Source organism: Phallusia mammillata, chromosome 1, assembly GCF_965637545.1.
Source record: "Phallusia mammillata chromosome 1, kaPhaMamm4.hap1.1, whole genome shotgun sequence".
Classification (NCBI taxonomy): Eukaryota; Metazoa; Chordata; class Ascidiacea; order Phlebobranchia; family Ascidiidae; genus Phallusia; species Phallusia mammillata.
Window position 1 is genome coordinate 20,087,348 of NC_137252.1, and position 16,880 is coordinate 20,104,227.

At 38.4% G+C, this 16,880-nt stretch overlaps 3 protein-coding genes and 1 long non-coding RNA gene across 4 annotated transcripts in view; 2 read left to right on the forward strand and 2 right to left on the reverse strand.

Moving 5' to 3' along the window:
• Positions 1-5,386: 5,386 nt before the first annotated feature.
• LOC145227862 (uncharacterized) lies at positions 5,387-5,727 on the reverse strand. Its single transcript, XR_013859993.1, has 2 exons — positions 5,675-5,727; positions 5,387-5,614 (listed from the first exon to the last, which is right to left on the reverse strand). It is a non-coding gene; the product is annotated as an uncharacterized LOC145227862 (long non-coding RNA).
• A 5,254-nt stretch (positions 5,728-10,981) lies between these two features.
• On the forward strand, positions 10,982-12,605 carry LOC145227852 (uncharacterized). Its single transcript, XM_080092779.1, has 2 exons — positions 10,982-11,150; positions 11,862-12,605. The coding sequence occupies exons 1-2, from the start codon at positions 10,982-10,984 to the stop codon at positions 12,092-12,094; spliced, it is 402 nt and encodes a 133-aa protein (XP_079948905.1). The 3' UTR covers positions 12,095-12,605.
• Positions 12,606-14,879: 2,274 nt separating this feature from the next.
• On the reverse strand, positions 14,880-16,645 carry LOC145207899 (uncharacterized). Its single transcript, XM_080078854.1, has 2 exons — positions 15,332-16,645; positions 14,880-14,927 (listed from the first exon to the last, which is right to left on the reverse strand). The coding sequence occupies exons 1-2, from the start codon at positions 16,643-16,645 to the stop codon at positions 14,880-14,882; spliced, it is 1,362 nt and encodes a 453-aa protein (XP_079934980.1).
• A 10-nt stretch (positions 16,646-16,655) lies between these two features.
• LOC145208042 (uncharacterized) overlaps positions 16,656-16,880 on the forward strand; it is a 2,416-nt gene continuing 2,191 nt past the window's right edge. The window contains exon 1 of the mRNA XM_080078871.1: positions 16,656-16,665. Coding sequence (XP_079934997.1) covers positions 16,656-16,665 — 10 coding nt within the window. The remainder of the gene's footprint in view (positions 16,666-16,880) is intronic.

Genomic DNA, 16,880 nt, shown 5'->3' on the forward strand with positions numbered 1-16,880 from the left:
GCAAACATTTTATTTTCAGTGCAAACATTTATTTTTCGATGCAAACATTTTTTTTCAATGCAAACGTTTATTTTTCGATGCAAACATTTTTTTTAGTGCAAACATTTATTTTTTGGTGCAAACATTTATTTTTCAGTGCAAACATTTTTTTTTTGGTGCAAACATTTTTTTTTCAGTGCAAACGTTTATTTTTCGATGCAAACATTTATTTTTCAGCGTAAACATTTATTTTTCGATGCAAACATTTATTTTTTAGTGCAAGCATTTATTTTTCGATGCGAACATTTTTTTTAGTGCAAACATTTTTTTCAGTGCAAACATTTATTTTTTGGTGCAAACATTTATTTTTCAGTGCAAAAAATGTTTTTAGTGCACATTTTTTCTTACCAAGTACCGTACCAGGTCCTAAGGGGTTACTTATTTGAGGTTGGGGTAAGGTATTAGCACTTAAAATTCAATAAAACTAACCAAAAAAAAATTAGTTACTAATGTAAAAGTTTTATGTAAATATTTCCCAACCCAACCCATTTATAGCCGCTAAATAAATAATTCAGCTCTTTACGCCACCTATCGAAATTAAGCACTTTTGGATCAGGCGAAACGTATGGTGTTAGTAGCTCTACCAAAAATTTGAACACAACTCTTTTTGGTTGCGCACATTGATCTCTATAATACGGTGGCCCACAAGTGCAATTCAACAACTTTTTGGCAGACATTTATTTTTCAGTGCAAACATTTATTTTTCAGTGCAAACGTTTATTTTTCGATGCAAACATTTATTTTTCAGCGTAAACATTTATTTTTCGATGCAAACATTTATTTTTTAGTGCAAGCATTTATTTTTCGATGCGAACATTTTTTTTAGTGCAAACATTTTTTTCAGTGCAAACATTTATTTTTTGGTGCAAACATTTATTTTTCAGTGCAAAAAATGTTTTTAGTGCACATTTTTTCTTAGGAAACTTTTTTGGTGTTCCATTATATAATGATTATAGGGTGTGTCAAAATTTGTAAAATTGTGGAAACGTGATAAACCCGTTCTTACACAGGCAATTGGTTGTAAACCTTTGCCACTAAACAATTCAGTACTTTCTATAGTTAGTAAAAATTATAATAACAAGTATGTTGTGGATTTAAAGTTAAGATGAATTGTTTGTTTGCACCACATTTACATTCTGTCTGTAGCCTACTCTCTGTACAGCGTGCCAAAGACCAAAACGCTGCAGTTGTGTTTGTCTTAGCTGCACTGCAGGACATGTAAAATGTTGTGTTGTTTTACATTAAAGCTTGCTAATAGGCTTCATTGTCAAGCAATATACATCACACTTCCTATTATTGTTTAGTTTAAAATAAAGGTCCAATACTTTAACTTCCCCTTGTGTTAACTTCTCGAAGAAGTTAAATTGTCGGTCACATCGAACTATTTTGCTTTATAATGCCAAAGTGAAGTATTTTGCTCCAAATTGTCAAAGTGACGTAGGTAAACCGACACATATATTTAATTCAAGTTCCGAAAATTCAAATAAAAAAATCGCTTTTATTTGCGCCCTATTATTAAGTAGTCCTTTAGAAACCATTGCTGCATATGGCTATATTGAGCCTTCTTTCTCCAGGTTACGCCTAAACTGTAATCCCGCTTCGCTCGCACAGCCAGCTTAGCCCGCTCCCAATCTGTCCACAGAGCCCTCACTTAGCACGTGTTAATTTTATTAAGCCATTAGTTGACCTTGTTTAGCTCGCTAAGCCCAGACCAAACCCGCTTAAACTTAGCCCCTGTTGAATGAACTATACGTCAGTGATTCTCAACCGGGGCCCTCGGGACCACCCGTGTCGGTTCACTAGAAACATTCGCCAAGAGACATTAAGTCATTTTTCCGTCGTGGCGTAACCCCTTTCTTTCGCAATGCACAGAATTAAGGATATGTTACAAATGTCTTGACTTTGGATTTATCACATGTGGAAGTTCACTCGTATTTTTGATTTAATCGGCAATTTGCCATTCGGTCTTCTTGACACATTGGGGCCACCAAGTACCGTACCAGGTCCTAAGGGGTTACTTATTGGGGCCACAGGTCCTGAAGGTTAGCGTTAAAGTAAAACGAGAGAGAGTTTTAGAGTTTATAGCTCACAGTTGATGCGTTGGCGTTGTGAGACCATAGTATACTAACCACTGATCTCTATAAACCCTGGATTGCGCTACTGGCCGTCACGGTTGAAGCAAATTGAAGCGTAATGGCGGCTGAAAAGGAAGCCCCAAAAATGCATTGCGGGCAATGGGGAGAGAGTGGAAAAATGACGATATTTTTTGTTTTAGGCATTTGTATAGCGATTTTTGCAGATATGATTTGTAGATTAATAGGACGCATGTATTCGAGTGTGTAATAACCTATAAATATGCGTAGATTGACTATGATGTGTATTGGTGTAGGTGTTTTTGACTGTTATCAAACTTCAGGAAATTCTGACCAACATGTGGAATAATGTTTTAATTAAAATCACAAAAACTAAAATAATATTTCATTTATTTTAACACTATTTGACTTTTTTTCTCGATTGAGTGCATTTGGTTTGGGTCTTTATTATCTTGCCATGGTGATATTATGAAATTTTGCAATTCTATTTTACATTTATGATAAATTTGTTTTCAAACATTTCAGACATAATAGGGTTTATATTTCTCCATTAAGCAACCTTTATTGTCTCTGGTAAAATTCCACTGGAATGTTTCAGTCTCCTCCCAAACCCTCAAGCTTTATGACACTGCAAGATTACAATACAACCTTTTTCGACAACAAATGCATTACAGAGGGATTGGAATCAGATTAAATATTTTTTGTGTGTATACTGTTCTACTTCCACTGTGTATGTTTTGTAATCATTTCTGACACTGCCTGTAACATGATATGCTGCACATTTTAAACTTAAACAACTTTGAGGTTGTTGTTTTTTTATTTTGTGAATGCACCATCTGTTATAATGGTGATCATCTAACAAAAAATACAGGATATCTGTATGAACTTGTCTGGTGTATTTGTTGCCTTCAGTCCTGTTTAGCAAGAATTTAAGTGTTGGTGATAACTGGTGTGCAGGTGTGTTTTTGCAGAAAATTGCTTATTAAGTAGAATAAAAACAATATTTCATGATTCTGACTGAAATAGTACATAAATAGGCAACTCATTTGGGTAGTTAAACTTGTCCACCCTAACTGCTATGATGTCTTAAATGTATTTGTATGCACATGTATCTCTTTGAGATATTAGAATTTTGTTAACAGTTTGTAGTTTGAGAATTCACAACATTAGAAAAAAATTATTCAACGCATGTTGGTTGCAAACTGAAAAGGGTAGATTAAATGAGCTAATTGTGAGCTTACTAGATTTATGGTTTGTAACATAGAAGCAAAATAATGTTGAACCTACTACAAAAAAACTTTTAAACAGCCATATTTTAGCTCCAAGACTTTGCTGACAATCAAAAACAGCAGTTTGGATCAGCACAAGGTGATGCTAAATAAAGTATCACATCGTCTTGTGTGAAGAAAATAGCCATTCTTGTTGGATTTGTGTCTTAAATATTGATAAATGCATGTAAACTACTTATATTGCACAATAAAACATTTATTACCACTTAATAATGATTTATTTCAACATTAACTGAATAATGTATTCCCAGTACACAACAGATTGGAAAGTTTTATTTTTGCGCGGAGGATATCTTTTTCGTCAAAATAATTGCGCGGATTTTTGCGCGGAATTACAATTTTCTGCGCGGATCGATAGACTTTTGATTGACAGGTGGATTTAACGATTAACGCAATTTGTATATAACGCCTGCAAGATTATTCAGTCGACAAAAAGAACAACTAAATAAAGCAATAAACACGACGAATCTTCGGTTTTGCTCCATTGCGCACGCAGCAGTTGCTAGATTGTACAATTTTATATTTTCATAACGATTCAAACATTTTGCTGATTCGTTTTGTGAGGATAGTTTTTGATTGCCAAACTGCTCTTACCTGTTTTTAATTATTTGTCATACAGAAAACATTATTTTATGTAACTTGCCCAGCCGACAGTCAATTTAATAGTCAAACCATCAAACCATAGATAACTTAATTCACTAGATGCGCAACTCGTCTGCCGACTAAATTTTAAAAAAAATCTCTCGGGTGAATTAATACATAGAACAAGATGTAACTTTTAATGTGTAGTTATGTTATGTTGATGTATTTTTTAAACATTTTTATTTTAACAAATCTAATTTAATTACCATGAACGCGAATATATTGGTTTTGCCTACCTTCAGACGTTGCACGCTTGAATGAACAAGTACACATTTTGTGTGCATTGGTAAGAACATACACATATTTTGTCGTCTTGTCGATAGTTTTTTGAGCTGCGACGTTTAGTTTGATAAAAATGTTTTAGTTTTTGGAATTTTCTTAATAATATCATAAAAAAATGGCAATTAACCTTATTTATGTAGCAAGTTTGGACTTTGAATTCGCTGAATTGGACAATTTGCATTATGTGTACCACCTTGCTACATATATGGGTTGCCATTATGGTGTCTGCATTTCTGGCCCCGTAGTCAATAAATCCAACTAAGTGGCCTTAGGCCTTCCTAGAATACCAATTTTCCTGACTACATGAAAATAATAAATTTAAAAAAAACATGAAAAAGTGCATAAATTGCTGCTGTTAACTAACTTTTCATCCACAGAGCATTGACTGCCGATTGGTTGATACCACATGCACCAGAGCCAATATTTTTAACAATCTACAGTGTTTTTTAGGATTGTGTGATGATATGTCAGTTCAAAAAACTATGTGTAAAATTGCAACTTATACCTGTACTACTGTAAAGTACGTGATGGTGGCAATATAAGAACACCACTGGTTCTGAGATGATTATATGCTGCTGAAGCTCTAGCAAACAACTCAATTACCCAATGAACCACATCAGGGTGGTACTGTCTCCGATTAATGGTCTTTGAAGCATTTTTACATTGCATTTTTAAAAAATGAGGCTTGCCACTCATTAGTGAGTGTTTTTGACTTTCAACCAAATCCTGCAGATGGGAAATGACACATTACTGTTCCAAAATTAAATGAGAAACATTTGAATCTGCATACCAAGATATCCTAATGAATTCGGTCGTCCACTGTTACCAATTCTTCTTCACTGGTTGCACTGGATTTCATTTGCTGCACTCTGTTGCGTTCCATTTTTTGCCATACTTTGCACACATTTTACACATTACCGGCCCTTTTTCTGTTACTGTGTTTGAAGATTAGGTAATCTAGTTTTAAATGTGTTGCCATATCTACTGGCTTGCAGTGAGGTGAGCGAATTATGGTTGTGCCTTCCATGCTTGTATGACATGTTTGTTAATATTCTTGTTTTTCCTGCTTACTTCCGTACAAAGTTTAAAGTTATCCAACTCCCCTGTAATGATGCAAAAAAACAATAAAAACCTAATGGTAAAAACTATCTTGTTTTAAAAGCAGGTGTTATACTTAAAAATGCATTTAAAGTTGATAAGGATAGTGGTTTAACTCACCATCCATAAAATGGAGCCCATTCAACCTCAACATTGCTTGAGATGCAAAGTCTACCACAAAAATTTTAACATACAGAAACCCAGATTAATTCATAATAAACATAACTGTACCTTATGTATGCTTTAACAATTTTATTTTTATATTGTTCTACCAAAAGGTATTTTTGCCTTTTCTATAAAATGACCACTTTTCTAAATGTTGTACAACTTGTTGTTTAAAATGAATTGTTAACTTAAGAAGTGTGTACTAACTTGGCAAAGCATCCAATTTTTAACTTTTTTCTGCAACCAATAATCAGCAGATCGCTTTTTTCAAAGTGATCTTCACATATGAATGCTCTAAAAGACTTACTGTTTGATTTTGACAACAGAAGTGGGTTAAAAGGAAATTAATATTACGTTTCTTTATGAAGCATGTATTATGTCTCCCTAAGTTGGTCACGCAATGAGAGCACACATTTTTGTAAATTGCTCTAATGTTTCTTCATATCAGAGTTGCTTTGAAATTCAGGATTGCAAATTTTAAACAAAGATTTTTTGCCATTGGCTGGCACGGTGTGGCTAACCTAGCTATTACACAGAAATACAACTAAATCACAAATACGAGAATTTAGTCTTGTCCACGGTATATTTAACATAAAAAATCAATCAAACAAAAACGGTTAGTGATCCTTTCAAAACACACAATAAACTTTTAAAAACAAATAAAATACACGAGATACATGACACTTACGTAACCTGCAAGTTTATTATCACTTTAATTCCAAAGTTGTTTGACGTTTAATGCAAGAAATTGCGATTTTTTGCCAATATCTTCACTCTTCACCCATTGCCCGCCATTGTAAAGAAGCCCATGTGTACTGGTTCATTCAAGCGTGACTTGTCTGAGCGATTTCGCCGAGTTGCGCATCTAGTGAATTAAGTTATCTATGGTCAAACTACGTCCTAAAAGTACAGATAAATGTACTTTTAACGACTACGTTAGCGAAATAGAAATGTTATTTCAAGCGTGATGATCGGAAAGTTTCGATGTGCTTGACTGATTTACGTGGATTCTTCGCGAAATAAGGCTTGTGACGACATAGAACTTCATTGTAAAACGAAAATATAAAATTTTAAAGAAAGTTTATTATAGTTACTTACGAAAGCTGTGCTAAGTTGCGCGGACAACAATTTTTTGCGCGGATTACACGTAAAAAGCCTAAATTTGCGCGGATTACAAGGGGAAATCCAAAATATTGCGCGGAGGATAAATCCTCCGCGCAGGCCATTCTTTCCAATCTGGAGTACACATACACTAATACACATCACAGTCAATCTACGCATATTTATTGGTTATTACACACTCGAATACATGCGTCCTATTAATCTACAAATCATATCTGCCAAAATCGCTACACAAATGCCTAAAATAAAAATTATCGTCATTTTTCCACTCTCTCCCCATTGCCCACAATGCATTTTTGGGGCTTCCTTTTCAGCCGCCATTACGCTTCAATTTGCTTCAAAAATCACCCAACCGTTCAACGGAGTAGCGCAATCCAGTGTTTATAGCAGGGGTGGCCAAACTTTTGTACCAGAGGTCCAAATTTGCAACTGTTTTGCCACTGGAGGGCCGGATTAAATAAGATTTACGTAAAATTTGTCGTAACTGGTTGCCGTTAGCTACTTACGTCATGGTTGGCAGACTGTTGTAAAAATAAAACTGCAAGGGCATTTATTCTAAAAATAACAACGCTTGCCACAAGCTACTGCTAGTAGCAGCCAGCGCTGTTGCACTGCTTGTTCACAGTGGTAAACATGGTGCTTGAAAAAAACCAGGCAAGGTGTTTGGCGGGCCGGATGAAAAAGGACTGGGGGCCGGATGCGGCCCGCGGGCCGTAGTTTGGCCACCACTGGTTTATAGAGATCAGTGATACTAACATGGTAATCCAGCTATTGTTACCGTCACGCTTGATTAACACTGCACGCTTGTCGGATGCTTGCATTGAGTTGGTGCTTTAACAGCAGGCAAATGACAAAATTGAGCGTGTGTGGTCGGTTTTGTGCATCTACCATGTGTAATATTACTACGTATGGTTGGAATTGTGCTGTTGGGAAAAAAATTATTGAGTTTTTTGCCTTTTAGTCCTTATTTAAACGCGTTGAAGTGATTTTTGCGTGGTTTTACCTAACATATTCAAGGGTGCATAAAGCTTGTTACTGATTAAATTAAAGTCTGGTGAAAATGGAACTTTTCCAAACTGACTGCATCTTTAATGAGCTGATGTTTAACGACTTTGACACCGACCAGGAACTCCGGACAGACGAAAAGTCAAGCTTAAACGAAGACCATATGTTTTTCCAAAGTTACTCAATTTAAACTGTAAACAAAGGGTAGATTTTCCATAAAAAAACGGATTAAATGAGAGACTATGCCAGAGAGTGCTGTGAAGCAAAAAGTTTATTTGAAAAAAAATTAAGGTACGAAAACAATTGCTAGACAACATAAACAACCATGCAATCACAGGGCCAGCTGATTTCTTTATATGAGCAAACCCCTGGAGGTCTTACTTATCCTTCATTAGAGTTACTGCATCTTTCACAAAGTGTGTACCTGAAATGCTGGTGTGTACCTGAAATGAAATGAGAGAAAGTTTTTTGGTCAACCAACAAGCTGGACTGTTTTGTGCATTGCAAACGTTTTTCAATAGAACCTCTTTTAAAAAGGACATGTGATATCCTGGAAGTTGATATGGATAAAGAGAAAGTACCCAATAGGTTTTAATATTCGTGGATTTATTTATTTATGTCTTGTCGTTCACGTTTGCCAAAAAGCTCTTTTCTAAAATGTCCCAAACCAAAAAAGAGGCGATCTGAAAACAAATCAAAATTAAACTGTCAAAAGTGTCTGTACTTTCTTTAGAATGTGCTTCTTTTTCCAAATTAAAAAATATGGAAACCACTTCATGTTAGCTTTTTAATAATAATGTTATAGCTAACAGTAGGCTACTATGAAAATTATATCCGAGTGCAGTATAAAGTCAAGTGATTTACTAATAAGGATTTTGTAAACATAAGCTGTATAAGTAGACAGAACACACTAATTCGACCTATAAGGTCTCATTAGTGCAGCTAATTAAAAGACATATGGCATATTGGTTAGTGTAGCCATCTAATGTAGGGTTGCCATATTTTATGATATACAATCCCTGACAAAATTTATCTCAGTTGCGTTAACCCAGTGGCTCTCAAACTTTCGTCATTTTCTCTAAACGGCCCCTTTGCCATTAATTCGAGGACTTGTGGTCCTTAAGCCTGAATGTGTTTTTCACAAAAAGGAAAATTGATTGCAGAATTTTCTGCATAACAATGATCTAAATCTGACATTACAGACAAGACAAAAAACATTACCATTGTGCGCGAACAATTGCATTTTTGTTAGTTGACATGCAATAAAGCCTATTGTTTGGCAATGGAGACGGTCAATTCTCAATTTCACTTTGATTTAAACTTATTTAGTTGCACAAACTGTACTTTCAGCTTTTTGCGGTTTGCGCAAATTGCCTAACGGAGCCCTAAAGCAGTGGTTCCCAACCGCCGGTCCGCGTAAATATTTTGCCGGTCCGCAAACTATCTTCTTTATGTCAAGCTACTTTTTAAAATACAATGACAAGTAGGCCTATTGCAAAGTTGTTGGTAACTGCGAAAGTCAGTTTACGCTTGGCTGTAAAACTGGGATAGCTCTCCACCGTTGATACCCGCAAATTGTTTAACAAAGCTTTTGTGACGTCTATGATTGTTTTGTCACAAACTGTGTCTAGCATTCAACAATTTTTTGTAAAACATAGTTATTCTTCGCTTTTGAGATGATTTGAGTTGAGTTGATTTCCGTTTGGTTTTAATTTTACGCCCTAAATACATAGGCAATGCCTAAATCTCGCATTATGTTGCACAACGACAACTTTGGTGAACAAAAAGCTTACAAATATCTGTTGCATTCACTACGATCTTTTGTTGCCGGTCCGTGGTATGTTTTTTACATTTTTACCGGTCCCACGGTGTGCAAAGGTTGGGAACCACTGCCCTAAAGGACCGCGGACCCCATGTTTGAGAACCGTTGGGTTAACCTTTTTGCGATCCAATATTCGGAAGTCACGCGGACAGCGACACGAGAAACCGTTAGATACGATACTCTGATCCGTGTCAATTAACTTTCTGTGTAGCAGTGGCGTAGCAGCCACTTGGCGGTTCTGGCTTTGCGCCAGGGGCGGCACGCTGCAAGGGGGCGGCAAAATGACTTAAGGCAGGGGTGTCCAAAGTGCGGCCCCCGGCGGCTTTTCACTTGGCCCGCGGCTGTTTTTTTCAAATTCTGTTGCGTATATAACGTCAGAGTTTGGATTACGTTGTGGGGTTTTGGCGACTTGCCACTTCAAGCAAAAGCTTTCCATGGAACTAAATCCCACAATTTCCTTAAATCCCGTATATTTGCGCTCTGATTCCGAAAAAACGTTGGCCCGCGGGCATCTTCACCTGGTAAAAATTGGCCCCCATCAAAAAAAGTTTGGACATCCCTGACTTAAGGGGACACTTCTGGATAAAAGTCAATATTTTTTAAAAAACGTTTTTTGTTCTTATAAAAAAGGAAATTTTATCTTTTGACTCTATTACTATAGCATAGCTTACCAATACTGTTGTGAATAACTGCAAAAATAAAATGCCCCCAAAAAGTAAAAGATCTGCACTTAGAGGAGTTCCATCTTGAAAAAGAGAAAGAGTTGATGACAGTGCTGTTACTCCTACATGTAGTGCTGTATCCCCAAGTACTTGTACTAGCCTTAGTACCACAAGGGTCCATTTAGAGCAGGGGTGTGCAACATACGGCCCGCGGGCCGGATCCGGCCCGCGACGGGATTTTGAGCGGCCCGCAGACAGTTTCAGGTCTTACATGATAATGTGGCCCGAGGCAACAGTCTGCCGCAATCCCCCACTACTTGCTTACTGCGTCAAATTATAGTTGTAACGGACAGTACCGCTCCCCAATAGCAAAAGACTTTCCCGCCGTTGTTACCATTGCACCATACGTCCATTGTTACGACATAACTGCCCTCCATGTGTGTGGCCTGCTTTCACGGTTTCCTTTGTTTCCACACGTGTAGCCTAGTTAGTGTTTCAGCAGTATGTAAGTCTGTGGTGTATGCATTAAATTTCCTGTGTTGAATAATTTTATGTTATATTAGTTAGATTGTTTGGACTGTATTGTAACTGTGACGTCCTTGATTGTATTTGGTTTAGGTTTAGGTGGTCAAGAATCCGTTTTAAATCTGGATAAATACGCGATTAATGTATCGATTCAGGAATCCGGCCCGCCAAGTACTTCATTTTCCCCCATTTAGGCCCGCCGACTGGAGAAGTTGCCCGCCCCTGATTTAGAGGAAAATGTCCTCACAAAACCACAAGCCAAACTGCAGAAGAAATCTACTGGTACGGTACAACTCGTTGCAAGATGAAACTGTTATGATGCCAGTTGTAATGTCAAAAGGATACCGCTTGATAGATTTCGAGTGCTTGAACGAAAGTTTGAAAAGTGCTCACAAGTGTGTTGATGGTAAGAAAATTAAACGAAAATCTTAATACACGAGGTGACGCTCATGGTATTCTAGAAGCGATTCAAAATTTTTCTTTCTTTTCCTTCTTATGTTTTTGGAAAGTAATCCTGCAAGAATCTCATGATACCCAAACTTACTTGCAGCAAAAAGGACTGCTGTTAGCTCAATGCTCTAACACAGTGGTTCTTAACCTTTTTGTAGTCACGGACCCCTTTTAAGAATTTTGTAAGTGTGCGGACCCCCAACGCAATTTACCATAAGTCTTTATATGTTTCACGTTTGTTGCATTATACCCTGTCATGCTTTTGAAGCATTTAAATCCACCTTCACAGTCCTTTAAAATCAATGACGTTTCTATATTGTAGTGGCCAACACATCGAATTGATAATATTTCTGGTATATATAACTTCACAAATCACTTGTCCTATAAAGTCTATTGTCCATGTGTGTTATGATGTCACAATAGGGAAGACAATCACAAAAAGTAATTGTTCTTGGCATAATTAAGGTGTAATAAACAGCGTGCACTCGTATGCAGGATTGAAAAAGTGGTTGAGAAACTTAAAAATATTCTTCTGTTGGTTAATGATACTTAACATATTTCCCTCCATGGACCCCCTGAAACCATCTCACGGACCCCTTGGGGGTCCACGAACCCCAGGTTAAGAACCACTGCTCTAACAAGATGAAAGCGTTTGTCAACTTTTTAGTGGAAGAACGAGATAATCTGGTTAAAGGTTCTGTGGATGCAGCGATCAAAAAATGCACAGAGCTAGAGATTCCAGTTGAAGATCGGAGAGTTTGCAGAAAAAAGAGAATGCCTGGCGAACATGCAGAAGATGCTGGCCTTAGTGTTGTTGGAGAAGTAAGACGACGCATGTTTCAAGCTTTGGACAGCTTAAACTTGAAACTGAAACTAGGTTTACCGGCATACACCACTTGAATGATATGTTTGGGTCTTTGAATCCTCACGTGCTGCTGCAAAGCGAAAGTCACAATGGATTCACCAACGCTTTTAAAGGCACTTATGACGACGAGGTGGACTTTTTGGAGTTAGCTGTGGAAATTGACAGATTAAGAGGCTGGTGCGAAGTAGTGAAACCACGTTTGATCGTAATGCAACAGCGTTTGATGTTTTACAGTGGTTAGCTAAATCACACCTACTTGATTCGACACCATATTTATGCTTGTGTCTGAAACTTTATCTTACCATTGGTGTTTCAATTGCGAGCTGTGAGAGGAGTTTCTCAAAACTGAAAATAATAAGTCGTATTTACGTTCTACCATGAATGATGATCGGCTATCAGCTCTATCGATTCTTTCTATAGAAAGAGACTACGTTCAAAAACTTGATTTCGAAGATATTATCGCTGATTTTGCTTCGGCGAAAGCTCGAAAAGTTTAATTTTGAGGCGGCTATTGATCTTATATTTGCCTAATACATTTGTTCTCCATTTTTTGTCTTTTATTTTTGGCCTTAACGCTGAGACAGTGAGGCTTCTTTCTCGAGCAATATAGAACTTCTGAGACGCGGCACATTATTTGTAATTATTTTTAATGAAAGATGCTTGAACATAAAACTATTTCAACAATTTGCTGCAGTCTACTTAGGGCGGCATTTTCAACGAAAGCCAGGGGCGGCAGCATATGCTCCTACGCCACTGCTGCGTAGGCTTCTCTTTAGTTAAGTTTATTAGGCTAAGCTTGCTACTCTCACTATCCTTGAAACAATAAGCACATACAGTGTTTTTAAGGTGTTTTGGAGGACCGAAACGGTCCCCTAAATTTCTCCAGCGGTTTCCCAAAATTTGGATTTGGCTATTTTTTGGTATTTAAATGAAACACTTGCGGTCTCTTAAAACTACTTAGCGGTCACCCAAACCAAACCTTAAAAAAAACCTGAGCACATATATCACATGTTGCCAACCTTTGCTACTCTAAAAACTATTCGGACCAATTTCCAATTTTCACAGAAAAAAAAACACCGGGAGCCGCCCTTTTAAAAACCTTTTTAAATTTGAAATAAAATGCCACTGTAAAAACGTTTTTATATCTCACGACATACGACTTTTTGATGTTATTTAATTCCATGCATATTAGATACACAGTTAAAGCAAATGAAACTCCCCAAGTTCCCACATAGCATCGCTGTGTTTTCTTGGGTAGATACTTTAACGCCAAAAACTAGCGGCACTGGAGTCCGGTTCACTTTAGGTCAAATGTCAAATAGTTTATAATAGTTTAATTTTTTTCTTTCTTTTTTTGCAGACTTGTAGAAATGCCGGCGGTTAGGGCTATTCGGGTCAGGTGAAGGTTTAAAATCATAAATAACGTTAAAAACAAGCATTTTCCAAACATTTGACCTGACGTTACCTTCTAGACCTGAAGTAAACCGGACTCTATAGTGCCGCTAGTGTTTGCCGTATCTATCGTTTTCTTGAGACGCGGATTTTTATTTCTGTATTTAACGCGTATTGTCAGACAACTAGTAACAAACAGGTATTGTTACGCGCGCACACACACTGCAAAACGAAACAGTAACCTTGTGCGTTAACCTGCGCGCCGCCAGTTTACCTCTTTACGTTTTATGGTATAGACGCGGTTGTAGCTAACTACAAGAAATTTTCTCCATTGGTACATTAATTTCATAGTATAATCTATATTTTTTTATTAAATTCCTGACTTTAAAGTACATTTTAACATTTCTCCCTGACGCAGATTTAAACACTAAATTCCCTGACATGTCAGGGAAAATCCTGACGTATGGCAACCCTAATCTAATGGCCCTCCAGTTTGTTGGAAGTAAAAGGCAGAACATTATTGCCCCACAAAATCTGTTCAATACCACAAATGGATATAAACTACAGAAAAAACTGATTTTTAAATGCCTAAGCAAATGCTGGGGAACCAAAGTGATGGCAATATGATTAATAAGCCAATAGGTAGATGATAAGTAAGCTGCAAATACTGCACACTGTTTTGACCTTTTAGCTCTCATCAGTGCACCTGATGACAAGACATAGGCCATGTTGGCTAGTGTAGTAGTAACTAGGGATGTACCGAATCGGCTAAATTTTGATTCGGCCGAAACCAAATATTTGGCGGTTTTGCCGAATAAATACGGCCGAATCAACCGAATCATTTATGACGTCACGCGAAGTCGTACTCGTTTGCAATGAAAAAATGTTTATCTACCAGGCAACTAGTGCAGAATGGTCGTGTTTCGTCCTCATTTCAGTTCTGTGGGGTTTAAAATTGCCTCAAGCATGATTGGCAACCTGCCAATCAATTACTAATTTTTTTGACTACAGTGGGAAAAACGATAATGTGTTGAAAAAGATAAAAATTGACTCGATTTTCGTTATGTTTGGGCTTTTGAAAGATTGCGTGGACCTCAATAAGCAAGAAAGACACGTTTAACGCCTTAAATTTGTGTTCAACAAAGATTCGGTTTCGGCCGAATCGCAACAAATTATTCGGCCGAAACCGAATCTTTGCAAAAACGACCGATTCGGCCGAATAAGTTCGGCAAACCGAATATTCGGCACATCTCTTGTAGTAACTGGCTGAAAAACTTTGCCTTGACAATTCGGTTCATTGCCGCAAAAGCAATTCTTAGGCTAGATCCACACAGGATTTCTCGCGGGCTTAGCGTACGCCCACGAGCTGCCCCGCTGGTGCAGTGACGTACACACAAACAACTCAAGCTCGCGCGCTGGCGTTCTGGCTCACACAGCCGCACTTCTACTGGGATCTCTTCTACTTGTGCTTTTCACCTGGAGAATGTTTGGCTATAGATAAAGTTTATTCTTCTTATCCATTTTATTTACTATAATTTGAATTTAGTTCTGTTTGGTATGCTTATAACAGTGGCTGAGGAAGTTTGCATTGGCAAAACCAATGTCCCATACGAAACACCTTCATCAGGGTAATGACATACATTGCAAACACAAGTTATTATAAAGCGAAAAGGGCGGCGAAACACACACAAAAAGGCGGTAGAAAAAACGCAATGCGCACCAATGGTCGTGTGATAACACCTGGCTCAATGGTGCAAAAGCGACCGATAAGTTATCGGCATTAGAACGTCCGTTTTAACGTTCATCGTGTTGGTGTGAGAATGTATGTTCCACGACTCCAGGAAACCTCGCTTGTGAAAATCGGTTTCTCTCGCTAACACCTGGGCAGCAGAGAAGTTTATGGTGTGACCGAGGACAGTAGCATGTTGCGCTAATGCCGATTTTTTAGCATCTTTCTTGGCTACATCCCTTTCATGTTCTTTACGGCGCGTATTCAGAGATCTTCCCGTTTCGCCAATGTAAATCTCCTTGCACTGTTGACATGGGATCGCGTACACCACACCCCTTGCCGCGTTTGTATCAATGGGGTCTTTGGGGTGCGACAGCATCTGACGTAGGGTGTTGACTGGTTTAATCCCTACCGAGATCCCAAAGTCGATTAACATGCGACGTATTATGTCTGTTAACCTAGGAATGTATGGCAAGGTAACAAAAGCACGCTCTTTGGACTGAACCTTTTTCCGAGCACCCGTGGTTTTTCGGTCACGGAGGATCCAGTTCGGGTAGCCATTTAACCGCAGGGCCTGGTGCACCCTTCGTAATTCGGTTTGGAGCATTCCGGGTTCTGTGGTCAACCTTCGGGCCTGATCTGTTAGCGCTTTCACCACAGCTCTCTTGTGGTGCAGAGGATGGTGAGACGTGAAATGCAAGTAGCGCCTGGTGCTCGTTGGTTTGTGGTACACTTGCGTGGAAAGTCTCCCGTCTGTTGCCAGTAATACCTTCACATCCAGAAAAGGAAGCCGGTTGTTACGTTGCAATTCCATGGTAAATGCGATCCCTTGTTGCACGTTGTTTAAGTGATCTAGAAACGCTGTAACCTGGCTAATATTGATGATGCAGAACGTGTCATCCACATATCTTTGCCAGAATCGTGGTGGTGTGGTAAACGTTTGGAGAGCGCGTTCTTCCACCGACTCCATAACCATATTGGCAACCACCACCGACACTGGAGAGCCCATGGCCGTGCCATACACTTGTTTGTAAAACTGGCCTCTAAATGTGCAGTAAGTCTGCTGCAAACAAATCTCTAGTCCAAGATGAATGTCCTCGTATGACCACTTGGTTCTATCCTTAAGGCTGTAGTCCTCCAGCAGTCTTGACTTAGCGATTTCCAGTGCCAGGTCAATTGGTACGTTGGTAAACAACGAGACTACGTCAAACGAAACCAACGTTTCGTCTTCATCCAGTGGCCGTTGTGTTGTGACTGCTTTAACAAACTCCTCAGAATTCTTTACCGTGTATTCTGTGTTACCCACCAAGGGCGCCAATAGACGAGCCAGGTATTTCGCGAGGTTGTAAGTCGGGCTTCCAACAAAAGACACGATTGGCCGAAGGGGTACATCTGTTTTATGGACTTTTGGCAGTCCGTACAGCCGTGGGGCAGAACCATCGGTGCTGTGCAACTGATGAAACATTGCATCCGAAATGCATTTCCGTTCTTTATGCAAGATAGAAACAAACTTATTGAGAACTTGCTCCGTTTTTCGGGTCGGGTCACGTGGCAATTTCCTGTAAGTATCAGAATCGCGCAAAAGCTTATAAATCTTGTCGTCATACTCCTTGCGGTCTAGAATAACAGTCTATTGGCGCCCTTGGTGGATAACACAGAATACACGGTAAAGAATTCTGAGGAGTTTGTTAAAGCAGTCA